The 15305-nt window shown below is 48.0% G+C and overlaps 1 protein-coding gene across 4 annotated transcripts in view; it reads left to right on the top strand.

Moving 5' to 3' along the window:
* Positions 1-15305, top strand: part of UNC5D (unc-5 netrin receptor D) — a 120960-nt gene that overhangs the window by 40931 nt on the left and 64724 nt on the right. Inside the window, exon 1 of one of the 4 annotated variants that reach the window (XM_065040883.1) lies at positions 1118-1543. The exons of 1 other annotated variant lie outside the window; for it this stretch is intronic. In XM_065040883.1, coding sequence (XP_064896955.1) covers positions 1444-1543 — 100 coding nt within the window. In that variant the 5' untranslated portion in view covers positions 1118-1443. Of the gene's footprint in view, positions 1-1117; positions 1544-15305 lie in introns of those variants that run through there. 2 more of the 4 variants (XM_065040882.1, XM_065040880.1) reach the window with 2 other exon arrangements.

Here is a 15305-nt window from a genome sequence, read left to right as displayed (position 1 = left end):
AGAAAAGATCTTCTGATGTGCTGTTCTCAGACATTGATTTTTTTTCCTCTTAAAATTCCGTTTACAAATTCCTTTTGCTTTAATTATTTGTTTCCTCCTGCAAACAGTGCCGAGGCGCCTGCCCGAGGGCCGAGTGACAGGCCTTGCTCCTACGTGTGTGTAACTAATCCTACTGCACTTTTCCAGAATTTATCAGTCAGGGATTGCAACACATTTTATAACTGGTAACCAAGTCTCCCTAAACTTGAGATACGTGCAGGCTTTCAGTTGTGTGGCGCTGGGGCAGAGTGAACTTGGTGCAGTGGCCCAGGTGTAAAGATGGATGGGAATAAGCCCTTATGGTCTGTGCACCTGGTGAAAATGCAGTTTATTTCCAAAAGAGAGGGAAGTGGAGAACAAATCCAGTATTTCAGGGGTATTTAGCACACCGATGCGACATTGTAGTATCTTGACTAGGAATATACCCTCTTCATCACCAAAAGTTGCTCCTTTGGCAACTTATCTTTTCTTTGAGTGGTGCCTTTGTCTTCCAGTTTCTTATTGAACAAATCTCTTCAGAACAGCAGCAATTTCCCTTGAGCATGCTGATGAATTTTTGGCCTTATACTTTGCTTAGATGTATGTTATGCTTCCCTAACAAATATATAATAAAAATATTGATATGCAATTAGATGGGGGGAAGGGAGAGTGAAACAGTGACACTCCTGGCAAGAAACAGAATTTTTGATCACAGCCCCATGCAATATTAATAAAGACGGCACAAAATGTGTTTGCTTTGGGTGTGGGGGACGGTTGTTGTTGTATGTTCTTGTTATAATAGTACTACTTTGCTTTTTTAAGGGGTTTGTGCCTAAATATCTGCATTTATCAGGTTGAGATGCTAAAATAAGCTCCAGAAAGTCGAGAAGCCCCGTGAATGCAGCTGAGGGGCCACATCCAGCCCCAGCTGGGTTCACCGCGTTGTGCTGCAGCCTCGGCTCGCAGGGGAGGTTTTTCCACCGTTTCCCTCTCACTTGCCCGGTGCTGGAGCCGAAGGGTTCGAGGGGACCCGGGGGGCTCGGGGCGGGGCCGGGGCGCTCACCTGGTCCCGCTCCCCTCGGTACCGGCGCAGAGCCCGCCCAGCGCGCCCCTAATTGGCTGCGGGGGAGGGGCGGCTCATTAGGGATGCGGGCGCGCTAGTCGGCGGCGGCCGGAGCGCGGAGCGGTGCGCAAGAGCGGAGCGCAGCGCAGCCCCTGCCCGCAGCGTCCCCCGCATCTGGAGAGAGAAAGGGCGGGAGCGGGGGAGGAAAGGAAAAAAAGGCACAAAGCCAAAAGAAAAAAAAAAAAAAACAGCAAAAAAAGGCGAATTATTCGGCTTGAGCTCGACTGCGGAGGGACCGGGAGGAGACTGGCGTCCCTTCCCCTCGCACCGGCCGGAGGGGAGCAGGAGGTGCGGGGGCCAGCATGCGAGGGGCTGCGAGGAGCAGCTGCCCCCTGCGCCCGGAGCGGCGGCCGCTGCTGTTGCTGCTGGGGCTGTGCAGCTGGACGGCTGCTGCCCTGCGAGGTGAGCGGCACCCGCGCCCCAGCCCCGCAACTTCGCGGCGGGAGCGCTCGCGCTTCGGGGGGGCGGGTGGGGGGGGTCCCACCGGTTGCTCCGCGGGACCGGCTGGGCGGGAACGGGGGACACCGGGGACACCACCGCAAACCCCGACCCGGAGCCACTGGCGGGACAGCGTGAGGCCGTGGGAAGGGGCTGCGGGACCGGGGATGGGCGAGAACCGCGGTTGTGCGGGTGTTCGGATCCCGGGATTCGGTCTGACAGGCAGCGCAGCTCCGGGCTGCGGAGAGCACAGGCATCCATGGGAGTCCAGCGTGTGCCCGGGTCCCTTGGACATCGCCTTCAGGAAATATCCACGATAATCCCAGTGACTGGCGGGGTTTGGGGGGTTCGGTGACCTCTTCTGGCCGTGAGGGTGGAACTGCCTGTCACACAGCAAGTGCCCGATGTGGGATGTGCATATGCAGGAGCTTGTGTGTTTTTTATGTATGTGTAAGGTGGATATTTGAGATGCTCCGAATCCTTTTTTTATTCAACTTTTTTCCTGGTAAACCACTTGAGTGAAATAATCTTTTCAGGGCAAATAGCCAAAGGATGTCAACAGCTCCCCATCACCTGCATCCCGGACACCCTGGCTGGTGTATCCGGACATCTCCAGGTATCACAAGCCCTGGGAAGCAGGGCTGGGCGGGTTTCTAGTGTCGTGTTGTCCTTTTTGGAGGAAGGTGCCTGTTGTTGATAAGACACAGTTTCTGTGTTTAGAGTCTGTAGTGGTGTGCTCATTTTTACAAAGAGGGGTAATCAGCCTTGGTAAATCCTGAGAGATTCCTCTGGATGTTTGGACACCAGTCCCTCTGTGGGGTCTTTGCCTGCTGGGGCTCTGCTTCCATCTACCTGTGTACAGACTGCACTGGGTTTGGTCTCTGGGTAGGGTGTCACCCTCTGGTGGGTTGTGACATGTTCCCACAGCTCCTGGGAACGTTTTTGCCACCTCATCTGCTGTGTCCTGTCATTTGAGTCCAAAACTGGTCCAGCAGAGGGGAAATCTGAGAGGTTTTTGTGTCACTGGCAAAATGATGGCCCTATGGTTCTGGCACCGTGTGGAGTACGGTCAGGATAGGGCCCTGTGCCACCCGAAATCTCACCCTGCGGGTTGTGCGGAGCGGGATGACTCTGCTGGGGCTGTTAAGGAACGTGTTTCAACTGTTTCTTACAATTTGCCAGGCAGGATGTTTCCAGTTGTAGGCTGGAGCAGACGGGGTGTTGCTGTTGTTCTGAGGAGCCATACGTTTTTATCAGCCAGGTGGCTGTAGTCCCCGAGTTGGGATGTTGCACAGTGTTTACTTGTAGCTTTGGCTTAAGCTCTTAAGCCTGGTTAACCCTTTGAGCTGCAAGACTTTGGTTTATGGAGTCGGCCAATAGCTGCCTATTGTATTCCAGGATTCTATTCTGAACGAGGTTTAAAGAAAAATGAAGTTATTGTAGATACCCTTTGCACAGCATTTTAAATCTACCGGAATGAACATACACGTGTAGCTCTGGACTTTTATTTTACAGGAAAAATTGCATAGGCACTGTGGTAATTTGAAAATTGTAAGAAAGTCGCTAATATTCATTATCTCATTGATGCATTGTAACTAATTTTGGGTTGCATGTATCTGGATAAAGATCTCTATAAAACGTGGACATTAGTATTTTTGTGTCTTGATATTAAAGCCTAGAGCTCTGTTACACGGTGGTCGTAGATCTGGGTACGTTTTGTTGTCAATAAGCATCGGTTAGGGAATTTCCTTCTCCAGGAGTCTGGCACTTACTGTACAGTGGTAGCCACTGCATATTGCTGCTGATTTTACTGTGATAGAATGCTCCGCTAAGCCACCTAATGGCAAACGGGTGGGTCTGTGGACAGTGAGCTGGTGAAGCAAGTGTCTCCTCTTAGGCTGGAAATTGTTGGGGTTCTGAAGTTGTTTTAAAACAGGAAAGCACTGATAACGTGCAGCCTAGAGATCTGCTGGTTTGAAGTACTGTTCTGCATCCAGGAACCAAGGAGACAAACCAGCCTCTGATCAACAGAGCTCTTGGAGGTGTAACACTTGTTTTAGAAAGGCAAAACCAGCAATTTCTATTGATACTGAAATCAATCTAGTGGCGAAGACAGGCCCGGTGTGCAATTTATTTGCATCCCAATTGTACCATTTGTCTTGCATTTAATAATGTCCTTGTGCAAACTAGATGAGCCCCCGTTTGTTTCCTTACAAGCGCGCTGGGATTGCATTCGTGTATCTGAGAATTCTGTCCGTATTTGCGAGGTCCTGGCTTGTCAGCCGCTCGGAGCCGCGCAGGAGCGAGCACCGGTGCTGTGTTCGGGGAGCGGTGTTGGTTTGCTGCCGCCAGCTCTGCTTCAGTTCACACAGCATTAACGGAGCGGGGAGGGCTTTGGTGTCCTGATTCCTCCATCCAAAAGCAAGTATGTTATTTCTCTTGCTTTATTAGACTCTCCCAAGTTGTCTTTCTCTGCTCCTGGTACCCTGCTGAGAGTAAAGCTGTTTGATTATTTGTAAGTACTTTCAACAGTTTGCGATGTGAAATATTTCTGACGTGCCAGCCCCAATACACACCGTGTCAGCATATTGATTTATTTGATCTCAAAGTATGCATGTCGTTAATATCTCAGCTAGGTGGAGGCGTGAGGTATCCTTAATGAGTGATACAGGAGTAAACGAGAATTAGGGCAAGACATGGGTGCTATAGGAGTCTCTTATATGATCTTGCTCAAATCACTCCATTTGGATAATGTTATGTTTTGTTCCTTTAGTACAAAGCATTCATTAAAACAACAAACCACGTGCTCGGCTTTGAACCTTCCGCTCGCCCTGTGCTGTGTAGCATCTTCTGCGGATTTGTCCATCAATATTTGTGTTATTTAGCTTTGTAACTGTTCAGAAAATAACCTTCCTGTACTTGTGGCTTTGTCTGCTAACCAGTTGGTGTTTCTCGGCCCTTGGGGTGACACAGGCTCAGTCTGCAGGTGCTGCAGTGCTGGGTGTTCACAGCCAGAGCAACCCGGGCTGTGAAGGGCTGGGTGTTCACAGCCAGAGCAATCTGGGCTGTGAAGGGCTGGGTGTTCACAGCCAGAGCAACCTGGGCTGTGAAGGGCTGGGTGTTCACAGCCAGAGCAATGTGGGCGTTGAAGGGCTGGGTGTTCATAGCCAGAGCAGCTGAGGTTTGGAAGGGGTGGATTTTCTATCTGCCTGCTCGTACATGGGCTCAAGAGATGTGTAATTTCTGTCTCTTCAGATGTAGAGAATAAAGCTTGATCTGTACAGGGTGAAATGAGCTTTCCTTGCTAGGAAAGAAGATTTTCCATCTTCATACAGCGGGAGGACTTTGGATCAAGACAGATTTTCAGCAGGGCAGAATATGAACTAATCTGATGATGTTTTCCCAGTGAGTTACGGAAGGCAAGCACAAATACATGCTAAGATGGAAAATTACTTACGGTGCAAAGGTTTCTTGGGGCCACTTGATGTGTCTTTCCTGTATTTTCAGCCCTGCTTTCTGGTGACAGGTGGAGTCTGAGGAAAAGAACAGAATTTTAACAGCAGAGGTTGCTGTTTCAGTTGCTTTTAGATGCTGCTGCTGTTGCAGCGAAGCAGATGGTCGGATTCATTTGTATAAAATACAAAGATGTTTCATTTTCTATTTATACTTTTAAAGAACTTTAATAGTCACGTAGTATCGTGTGGCCTTAGCTTGCTTTTGATCAGGCAGTATGTAGTGAATTTGCTCATGCGAGGATCCTTTGTGCAGCACTTGGTGGGTGCTGGGGCAGAGCAATAACAAATGGAGGCGGTGCCTGCGCTTGGCCCCGGCTCCAGAGCCCTCCTGTCCTCGCAGGAAGTGACTTCGTGCGTCCCTTTCTGCAGGTGACAATTGGCTTTTCTTGCCCTGTGGCTGGTGTAATTGGAAATGGGTTCTGTACTTGGAAGGCCCGACGGATGCTTCGAGACTTGAAATGCTGTAATGAAAGAGCATAATTAATCTGTAGATAAAGCTTATTTAATGTGTCTAGACATAAAAAGTGTAATCGAAATGAACGGGAATAGTGTAGCTGCACTCTGTTTCTTCCTATCCATGCCTGTTTTAAAGAAGCTGTAGGAACAACAATAGGAAAACTTCTGAAAAATGGTTTCTGCCTTTCTGTGAGAGCTGCTTTTTGCCTTTGTGCTGGATGCGGAATGAAAATCATATTGAATGTCTTTGATGTCTACCCTGTGTTGAATGTCAGAAAGCTGTTAGAAAAAGCCTGCTCGCGGTCGATGAGAACCTTATTTGCACAAGGATAAAGGAAACTGGTTTGGGTTTGGTGTGCGTGTGTTTCGGTGCTCGCTGCACACAACAGTGGAACACCATGCAGGTTGCTCTCCGTAAATGGTTAACAAAGTGCTATATTACCTGTCTCTGGTTGGATATGCTTAGGTTTTCTCAGTAGAAAGTGCTTTTGTGGATCTAACGCTTTTCTTCCGTGAGCTCTTCTGCCTGTGAAATTGAATTGCTTGGCTCTTGGCAGACAATGAACATAAAAAGAGCAAACATGGAGATTTCTCAGAACCTGGGAACAGTTATTCACAAAATTGCTACTATATGTACACCATTCCTAACGAGAAATTGCATTATAGAAAAACAAATTTGCTCTATTAATTGAATTCAGTCTTCCATATAAACCCGTCTCTGCCTTGCAGCTGAACAGACGCGCCTGTGGCCGCTCTGGTGACAGATGCTCGGGGTGGCCGTTCTAGGCCGGGTTTAGAACTGCTGCAGATCTGTGCTAAGCCATTGCCCTTTGAAACATGGACTTCGACATCTAACTCAGGAGGTGTTTGCTGGTGATACGTCGTGAGGTGTTCACTGCTGCTGACATAGCTAATGCTGCTTTTCAGTTGGAACTTTCTGGTTTGTATCTTTTTGGTTCGTAGCGCCGTGTCCTCACTGAGCCTTGCAGAGAAAGTCCTGAGCTTGTTATTCACATCGCGTAGTTCTCAGGGCTTAGGAATTTTGAAAAAAATATAGATTTGTTAAAATAGCTTTCTAATTCTGGAGTGTAATTATTTTCCCTGGATAATTATGCATTTTTAAGATTTTTGAGTCTGCTTATATGGTTCATAGGCAAATGATCAGTAATTTCCATTCTATAAAAGAGAGTGAAAGTAGCTGACAAGTATTGCAGTGGTAAATACAGCAGTGCACAAAGCTCTTAGTTCCCATTAGAAACCATAGAAGCCTGATACAGTCAACGGGTCAAGTCTGTAGATCCCACAGTGCGTAACTTGGTGTATCTGAAGGTGAGAAGCAGCAGCACGAGGTGAGATTCTCCGCCGCATCCAGCCTGGCTGGCCGGCCAGAGCCCCGCAGGTTCCTAACACATAGCGGTAGTATCTTAAAACTGGGAGCAAGTTACTCTTTCCAGTTGTCAGCTGGTAACGTAGTTTATACTTGTACTGAAGACCCAGAGGCATTCCATTAATACTGAATTTGCCGCAGCAACAGCAAAACTTCTTCTGCTCCCACTATAATATTAAAAATGTAGGGCTTATTTTGTGTCAAACGAGCTAACAAAATAAAAGATGAATTGTAAGTATTTAATCTGTCAGCATCAATGAATCTAAGAGGATTATCATTCCATTACGGCTAATAGATTTTTTCCAAAGATAACTTTGCTACTTGACTTGCCTATTTCTGTGAAGATTGTTACAGATCTAATTTAGACTACAATTTAAATATCCCTGCTCTATTTTGATTGAATCTGGGAGTTTGTAATGTGGTACCTGGCTTATGTTGAGCTTGATAACTTTGCTTCAGTCACTTGAAGACAAGCTCCTCATCCTCGCACCTTCAGTTCTTCATAAAGATGGTGTGGTGTTTTCTATTTCAAGTTGTATTATACTAAGCGTGACTTAACAGTGAAAGCTCGAGAGCTGTAACTGAAGCCCGTGCCAGCCTTCCTTGCTTCCTTTCTGAGCAATTAGTGAGAGATTGGAATAGCAAGAGCAAAGATCAGGATCACCCTCCTGCTCCATAACAGGAGCAGTGAAATTCCCATTGGTGTTCCCTGCTATAAGGAAAAGGCCCTGACGATTGGGATTCTTATCTCCTTATCATCTTTTCATCCAGCTCTTGGAGAGGATGGTGATGCATCAAGATTTTTTGAGACAAACAGATGTACCTTCATTTGATGCCTCAAAGAGCGGGAACACGTGTATGTTCCTTCCACCTCCCCAAACGGTGGCGGAGGAGAAGGTACAAAGAGGTGGAGAAGCTTTGTGATTCTGGACAGAGCCTGAGCTGGAGCTGTTGACTTCAGTAACTGGGTAAAGCCCTCGCAAAGGTCTTGAGGTTTAACAATCAGAAGTACTGTGGTAAAGGGGGAACACATGGTGCCAGATATCAGTCACGGCAAATAAATTCCCCTCTTGCGTTACGTGCTGAATTCTTCACCAGAAGGCTATCACAAGATTTTGCGGCATGCATGAGGTGTCCCTCATTCGTACATGGAAACGAAGGCGGCTGTAGCGATGCCAACCCCTGGCAGCGGCGGTGAGGCACTGGCTAGTGAAACCATCTGAGCCACGTCTGGCTGGACTGATGCTCCCACCGAATTCAGAACTAGCAGATCCTTAGTCCTTTGAGAAGACAGCCCAGAGACAAATGGAAATGGAGTCTGCATCAACCTCTTCCAGCTGTAATCACCTCCCGGATTAGCACTGCAGTGCTGCAGCTGCTGGTGGCACACCGAATTACATGGCTATCAAAACGCCACGGTGTACTTCAAAAACTGTTTGAATTCTGCGAATAGTTTAAGGACTTTCAGTTTCCAATATTATTTAGTGCTTTTCCCTAATTTACTGTTTCTAATCACCAGGGTTTTTTTTTCTTGAGTACATTAAACGCAGAAAAGGTGACAAAAATAAGAGCAAGAGCCCTTTGGGAGTGCGGCGGTGCTGGAACAGCCTGTAGCGGGGAGGACAGCAGTGAGCGCTGGCGCTGACGCTCCCAGCCATGGCTCTGATGTACGGCCGTGTCTGCAGCAACGTGACGTTCCTGGCTGGCTTTGCCGTTGCAGGCAGAACAGCCTCGGCAGCCAGGAACCGATCGGTGCGGCTGTTTGAAATACAGCCGTGCTCCTTAGCACTTCTGCCCCTTGAAGATATGAAAGCACTCGAGAGATTTTGTGTTTTTTCAAAGGGCAGGAGCAACGATAGTGAAAGGAGCGGGGACAGAAAACTGACTGCTCTACCTCTATATTTTTTGAAAGTGCTCTTACTGAAATACTCTATAAATGTTCTCCAGCATCTTCTGGCTGAACAAAGGGGCGGTGGAGGCAAAATGTGAAGGACCTTCTTTTTGCTGACCAGATGTTATTGTCTGTCTGCACACGAATGGCTTAGGCTATTGGTTGTTTTTCTTAGAGGCTTAACTCATATAAAATAAGACTAAATGTTTTGGAGGCAAATCCCAAGTCCTGCTGTTGCCCACAATGGTGGCACTTAGCCCCCACGAATGAAACCATAGCCATTGAGAACCTGGCCTTTGTTTTTTAAACCCTTTGGAAGATCTATATTTCAAATGCTTTATCAGGCTCTCTGTGCGTGTCCTGGGGGTGCAGGCTGCTCAGAGCTGGTGATGGTGATGAGGGGAACGGCGGCTGCTGCTTCCCACGAGCTGCCCTGACCCAGCGGGCTGCTTGGAATTCACGTGTGATATCAGCCGGGAAGCAACGTCTGAAACCCATGAAGCGGGCTGCAATATTCTAATTTATGGCCAGTACCTTCCTGTGCCCACTGAACCATTCAGCTCTTTCCACAGCTGATTATTCTTTTCCACAGCGCTGTTGGAGGGGAGGCCTGTGAAACGCTCCTGCCCTGCAGCGCATTCTGAACACAGACCGGTTGCCAGTGCTGTGTTCAGTTGTGTCTCAGCAACGGCTAATGAGCAAAGGTGGATTTTGAGCAGTACCAGCTCCTTTGTCTCAGCCTGCGCTAGTTAATAACCTGGACTGTCTCACTGCTTATTGGACTCTCCTTCTTCTCCTCTCCATTTTTTAGCATGTTTTTGTCACACTTCCCAAGGCACGTTCTGGGGACAGCGGCTGCAGCGCTGCCGGCTTCCCACAGGCACAGCTCCTGGGCTTCCAATTAGCTGCAGAAAACATCCAGCTGACGAGCAAGTACAGGTGGAATTCATACATACAGGTGGAATTCATACACTCCACTGCTTGTAATCAAGACATAAGCCACCCCATAGCATGCATCAACAGGGCGTGCAACCATGGTTTTAAATGTTTTATACTACATTCTGCAGACCAAGGGCGCTGGTTGTGGTTTGACACGTGGCCTGGATTGTGCTCCTGTCCATGACTGTCCAGTTCCCTCCCTGTCTTCCACCCCCAGTGCTGCCCTGGCCTCCTCAGGTCTTTTGGGAGAGTCTGGGTGCTGAACCCACCAGCCTTGCTGTTCTATGTGTCCAGGTAAACATTTCCAATGTGTCTTTTGTCCTCTTTTGGCTTATCTTAGCGCCAGAGAGTTTAATATAAATAATATTTTACCAGAAATAATTCTGCACTTGAAGGCAAGCGGAATAGATGACCCAAATAGATGCCTTTCACCTACCAATATCCCTATCAGACAGTTCTTTGTGTCAGTCTGGCCGTGAGAGATAAAAAATACAGAGCAGTGCTGGCTTTACAGAGTTTGAGAAATTCTTAGTAAGGCTGTGAACTAATAAATTATTGCTTATCAGAAATATGAATGTCATGTCTCAATGTCTGCGCTTCCAAAAGAAACTTCAAAAGAATATTTTTGTCTTACGGATTCCCAGTTTTTTCATAAAAGGCTGAGAACTGCTTTTTGGAACCTTAAACCGCTGTCTCCTCTCAAATCCGTCTTGACAACTGTTTAATGGTATTATCATCACAAACGGACTCCACCACCACTGGAGGCATCTGAGCCGTTTGAATGCCGCTGGAGTTGGTGCAGGCGTTGTGCCTGGAACAGAGTGGGATTAACAGCTCAACTCGTGTCCTGGGAGCCGAGAGGGACCCGGGCACGACACCGGAGTAAGAGGGAAAGAAATTGGTACTAAGGACCAGCAAGTCGGGGTTTGGATACTCTGGTCAAGGCACTATCAGCAGCATGGGCTCCGTTTCTAATCAGCACTTTTCTGATCAGGTGCAGTGACGTTTTGGTGTGAATTAAATGCCTTTAGAGGAGCCAGTTGTGTCTTTTGACTGCCTCGTTAGGTGCTGCTGTTGAGAGTGGTTTCTGAGGGGCGACGCTGGGTGTTTCCCATTGCTAAAATACAGGAGAAAGCCAGATCAACAGCTAAATGACTTTTCTTCCTTTTGCAGTAATGAATACTCTTTCATAATGGTACATGATGTCCGTCCTTGTCTCAGGCCGAGCCCCAGGGGCATCAGTTTTGGTCCTGGAGGAGGAGCAGTGATGGGCCCGATCTTGGGCTGGCGGGGGAGTCGCAACGCTGGACGTTGCGCCGCAGCCTCACCGGAGATTTGCGTCGATGCTGCCTTGTTTCCTGCCAATATAACACCACAAGTTGCTGCATTCCCAATTACTACTTTATCTGTTGTAAACACGGCCCCTTGGGAAGGCGCTCACTTGGAGATGATTTGCATGTTTGACAGCAGGTTCTTATCCCCGTGTTAAAAATGTAGGGCAGTATCTGTCAGTAATAGAGACCCTCTCTTCATTTCTCCTTCTCTTCTGTGGGTGGGTAATTATATTAGCAGGCCCAAAGAAAAAAATCTGCTGTCATGCAGACAATTTTCATTAATTTTGTAATAACTTAATCTGTGTCAAGGAACATAAAATGGATCAAAACCTAAATGAGAATGACTTTTTGCATAATAAAATACTGGCACACAGCTAGGCTTCAGTGCATTGTCATTCAGACTGGGGAAGCTGTTAAAGTCGGAATGTTGCGGCGCATCTCAAAGGAACCATTTTGAGTTTAATATGTTAAATTGCATTAAAATTGAAGTATAAAAATAGCCCCTCCTAAATTACATCTGCAGCATGTGACTTCTCAGGCCTATTTACTCTTTTTTTTTATCCTGCTAAAGTTATGGCTGAGAACGTTATGAGCTTTTTTGTTCTATATCTGGTGGAACCCAATGAGTCCGGCAGTCCTGCTGATGCAATGTACTCACTCATGAACAACAGTGATTAGTCTCCTTTGCTCTGGAAGCCGGGGAATGTACTCAGTCCATTGAAGACAAAGCTCCTGAGAAGCTCCAGGGCTGGATTTCTTCCATGTTTGGTTTGCAAACATTTGCTGAACTTGCAAGATTTGCATCTCTTTATGTTCCTTCCTCGTGTGGGCCCCGGTGCGTGTGTGATGCAGATCCATGAGCTAGAGGTGCTTGCAATAGAAGTTGGCTTAAACATAGGTGTTTTGACAGATGAAAAGTAAAACTTTATTTACCAAATGCTGCGAGGACAGTGATCCTCTGTGGTTAATTATACCTTCTATAATTGACACAATAGCGCTACTTTACCTGGTGATGATTGATCCTGCATTTTTTTACATACACTCAGAATAAAATCTATCCCATGTTACTTCCATAGGCGGTTGACTGCAAGATGCCTTTGGATTTCTGAGTTGTCTCAATGCTGACAATAACATACTGAAGGCACCAAAAAAGAAGCCATCTCACGCTTAATTAGTCCCACAAATCCAATTTCATGCTTTTTGTAAAAAAACAGAACAGCTTTTGGATAAACACTGCCCTTCATTTTCTACATGAGCATGTAAGACCACATAAATGCTACGCTTTGAATTAACAGCCAGTATTGATTTGCTGTCAAAGATAAAAACACGGGTGACATGGGGAAGAGCTCCAGGAATTTTTATTCCCAGTTAATCTGCTTGTTCCCAAAGCTGTTCTGGAATCCATGAGATGAGTGTTGTCTGCCTTGACCGCAGGTGCAAGGCCCAGCTCTGGTTTTGGGTCTCCCAGGGTGCAAGGCCCAGCTCTGGTTTTGGGTCTCCCAGGGTGCAAGGCCCAGCTCTGGTTTTGGGTCTCCCAGGGTGCAAGGCCCAGCTCTGGTTTTGGGTCTCCCAGGGTGTAAGGCCCAGCTCTGGTTTTGGGTCTCCCAGGGTGCAAGGCCCAGCTCTGGTTTTGGGTCTCCCAGGGTGCAAGGCCCAGCTCTGGTTTTGGATCTCCCGGGGTGTAAGGCCCAGCTCTGGTTTTGGGTCTCCCAGGGTGTAAGGCCCAGCTCTGGTTTTGGGTTCCCTGGGGGTGCAAAGCCCAGCTCTGGTTTTGGGTGTCCTGGGGGTGCAAAGACCAGCTCTGGTTTTGGGTCTCCCAGGGTGCAAAGCCCAGCCCTGGTTTTGGGTCTCCCAGGGTGCAAGGCCCAGCTCTGGTTTTGGGTCTCCTTGGGGTGCAAAGCCCAGCTCTGGTTTTGGGTCTCCCGGGGTGCAAAGCCCAGCTCTGGTTTTGGGTCTCCCGGGGTGCAAAGCCCAGCCCTGGTTTTGGGTCTCCCGGGGTGCAAAGCCCAGCCCTGTTTTTGTGTCCCCGGGAGCGGGGAGGCACGGCCTGGCTGTGCTTGCCCTCAGCACCCAATGGCAGCAGCGTCTGCTAAAGGAGCGTTGTGCTGCTTTTGTCCATTTAAAGAATGATTTAATTGCATGTGAGCCAGGGTTTTTTTAGATGGATTACTGCTGTCAATGGATTTCATAAACCGCGACCTCTGCTCTGCAGCCCCCTCTCAAAGGCATGTGAAACCATCCGAGCTGCTTAACCACGATGACATAATTGTCACATACGTAATTGTGCTTTGACTGCTTCCAGCACTTGCTGTCACTTGAAAATGTCAGAAACTGCTCCTATAGGTGATACCATTATTTGAATATCTGTGGGTAATATATTCTTTGCTTGATGAAAAAGCTTGAATGCCTTGTGTACTAGTACATGCATTCAGGAGACTAGAGATCATTTTAGATTTCATAAAGCAGCTACAAAACCTCTGAAAAAGTCCACAGAGCTCCGAGTCGTTGGGTGGAATTGCATTTAGAACACTCTAAAAAGAACTCAGAATAGGACCCGTCATAATTTGCAACTACAAACAGGAATGTGCCAAACGCTCTGCAGTTGGAGATAATGGGTTAGTTGCTCCACTCTCCAGCTGAGTCGTGCTGGTGGGTCCACAGCAGACGTGGCGATGGTCCTGGACCAGCTGCTCGGGGTGCACCCAGCCTGCCCGCAGGAGCTGCTGCTGGAGTTGCTCTTTCCAGCGTTCCTGTTGACGGGAAGCAGATTGCTTACTGTAGTTGTTAAAAAAGGACCGTCAGGACCTTTTTGGAAACAGATCCTACCACTGCAGATAGGAAACACGCACTGCTAACACATTGTCATTTCTTACAGACAAGCTGAAACGCTTGAGAACGTCGTAAACGTGTCCCGATTATTGCCCGTTAACTCAAACATCCCCAGTAACTTTTCTGCTTTGCCAGCTCCAGCCAAGAATATCCTGTAACTGGGTACGGGGCAGGAGAACGAGTGCTGATGTGCGCTCGGGAGGTTCGCTCGTGTTCTTCAGAGGAGGGGAAGCCCACTTGGAGTTTTTTATTTTGATGAAGCCGTTGTCTGTCTGAAGTTTGGTACTTTGCAACTGCTTCCTTGACAGCTTCACTTGTAAGAGTCCCTCTGCTTGGAGAAGATTTCAGTGTTTCACGACACCTGCGGTATTTTGAGTGCAGCAGTAGTGAATCCATGTAAGCTAATGAGGAGACTTCCCCAAGGTTTCTATTTTGGCATATAGCAAACTCAAGACTGTGGGCACCTCCCTGCTGTCCCCTTCCCACCCACCTATATCGCTCAGTAAATGTTTCCCCTTTTCCTTCTTTTGTTTTTTTAAAGTGTTGTCTTTGCTATTGAGCTTTGATGAAAGTGTCCTTACAACTGACACCCCTTTAATGAAGTCTTGAAAAGTCCCTGGAAGAAAATGACACAACTCCTGTGTTGTTTTGCTGTTCTTTGGTTGGGGAGATGGAGGTGTCGCTGTTCCAGCCCTTAGCTAAAGCTGAGCCCTGCAGCAAAGGGAACCCGGAGCAGGAGAGGGGACCCCCCGGAGCAGGAGAGGGGACCCCCCGGAGCAGGAGAAGGGACCACATAGAGCAGAAGAGGGGAACCCCAGAGCAGGAGAGGGACCACGTAGAGCAAGAGAGGGGACCCTAAAGCAGGAGAGGGGAACCCCAGAGCAGGAGAGGGAACCCCAAAGGTTGAGGAGGGCTCAGCAGGCGCTGCTGGGAGCGCTGGCCCCAGGCGGCAGCACTCCTGCAGCTCTGACAGTCCCGTGCTTGCCTTTTCTCTTTTGGAATCTGCCCTTCCAAACTGGCATCCCCAGGTGCTAAAACACAAGGAATGGCTCAGTCTGGGATGCTGGATGAAAGTCTGTCTGCCAGTTCCGAATGTGCGAACACGTAACTCTGGTGACAGCTGTGCCATTCAACACCGCCTCTCAAAGATGTGTTTTCTGAGCGCTGCTCTCTTTGAAAGCGGAGTGCTGATGGGAGACAAAAGAGCTGTAAATGGCAGGTTGAGACGAACACAAGTCCCTGTCTGGGCTCTGACATTCTTCCTTCCATAATCTAGTCAAGTAGCTCGGAGGAGCTGAATGTAGCCACACAGGGTTTTTCTCCTGTTTTGTTTTTCTCCCCACCCCTCTTTTTTAATGGCATGCATGTGGCGTTT

Source organism: Columba livia, chromosome 25, assembly GCF_036013475.1.
Source record: "Columba livia isolate bColLiv1 breed racing homer chromosome 25, bColLiv1.pat.W.v2, whole genome shotgun sequence".
NCBI classification, from domain to species: Eukaryota; Metazoa; Chordata; class Aves; order Columbiformes; family Columbidae; genus Columba; species Columba livia.
This window is presented reverse-complemented; position numbering and strand designations above follow the sequence as displayed.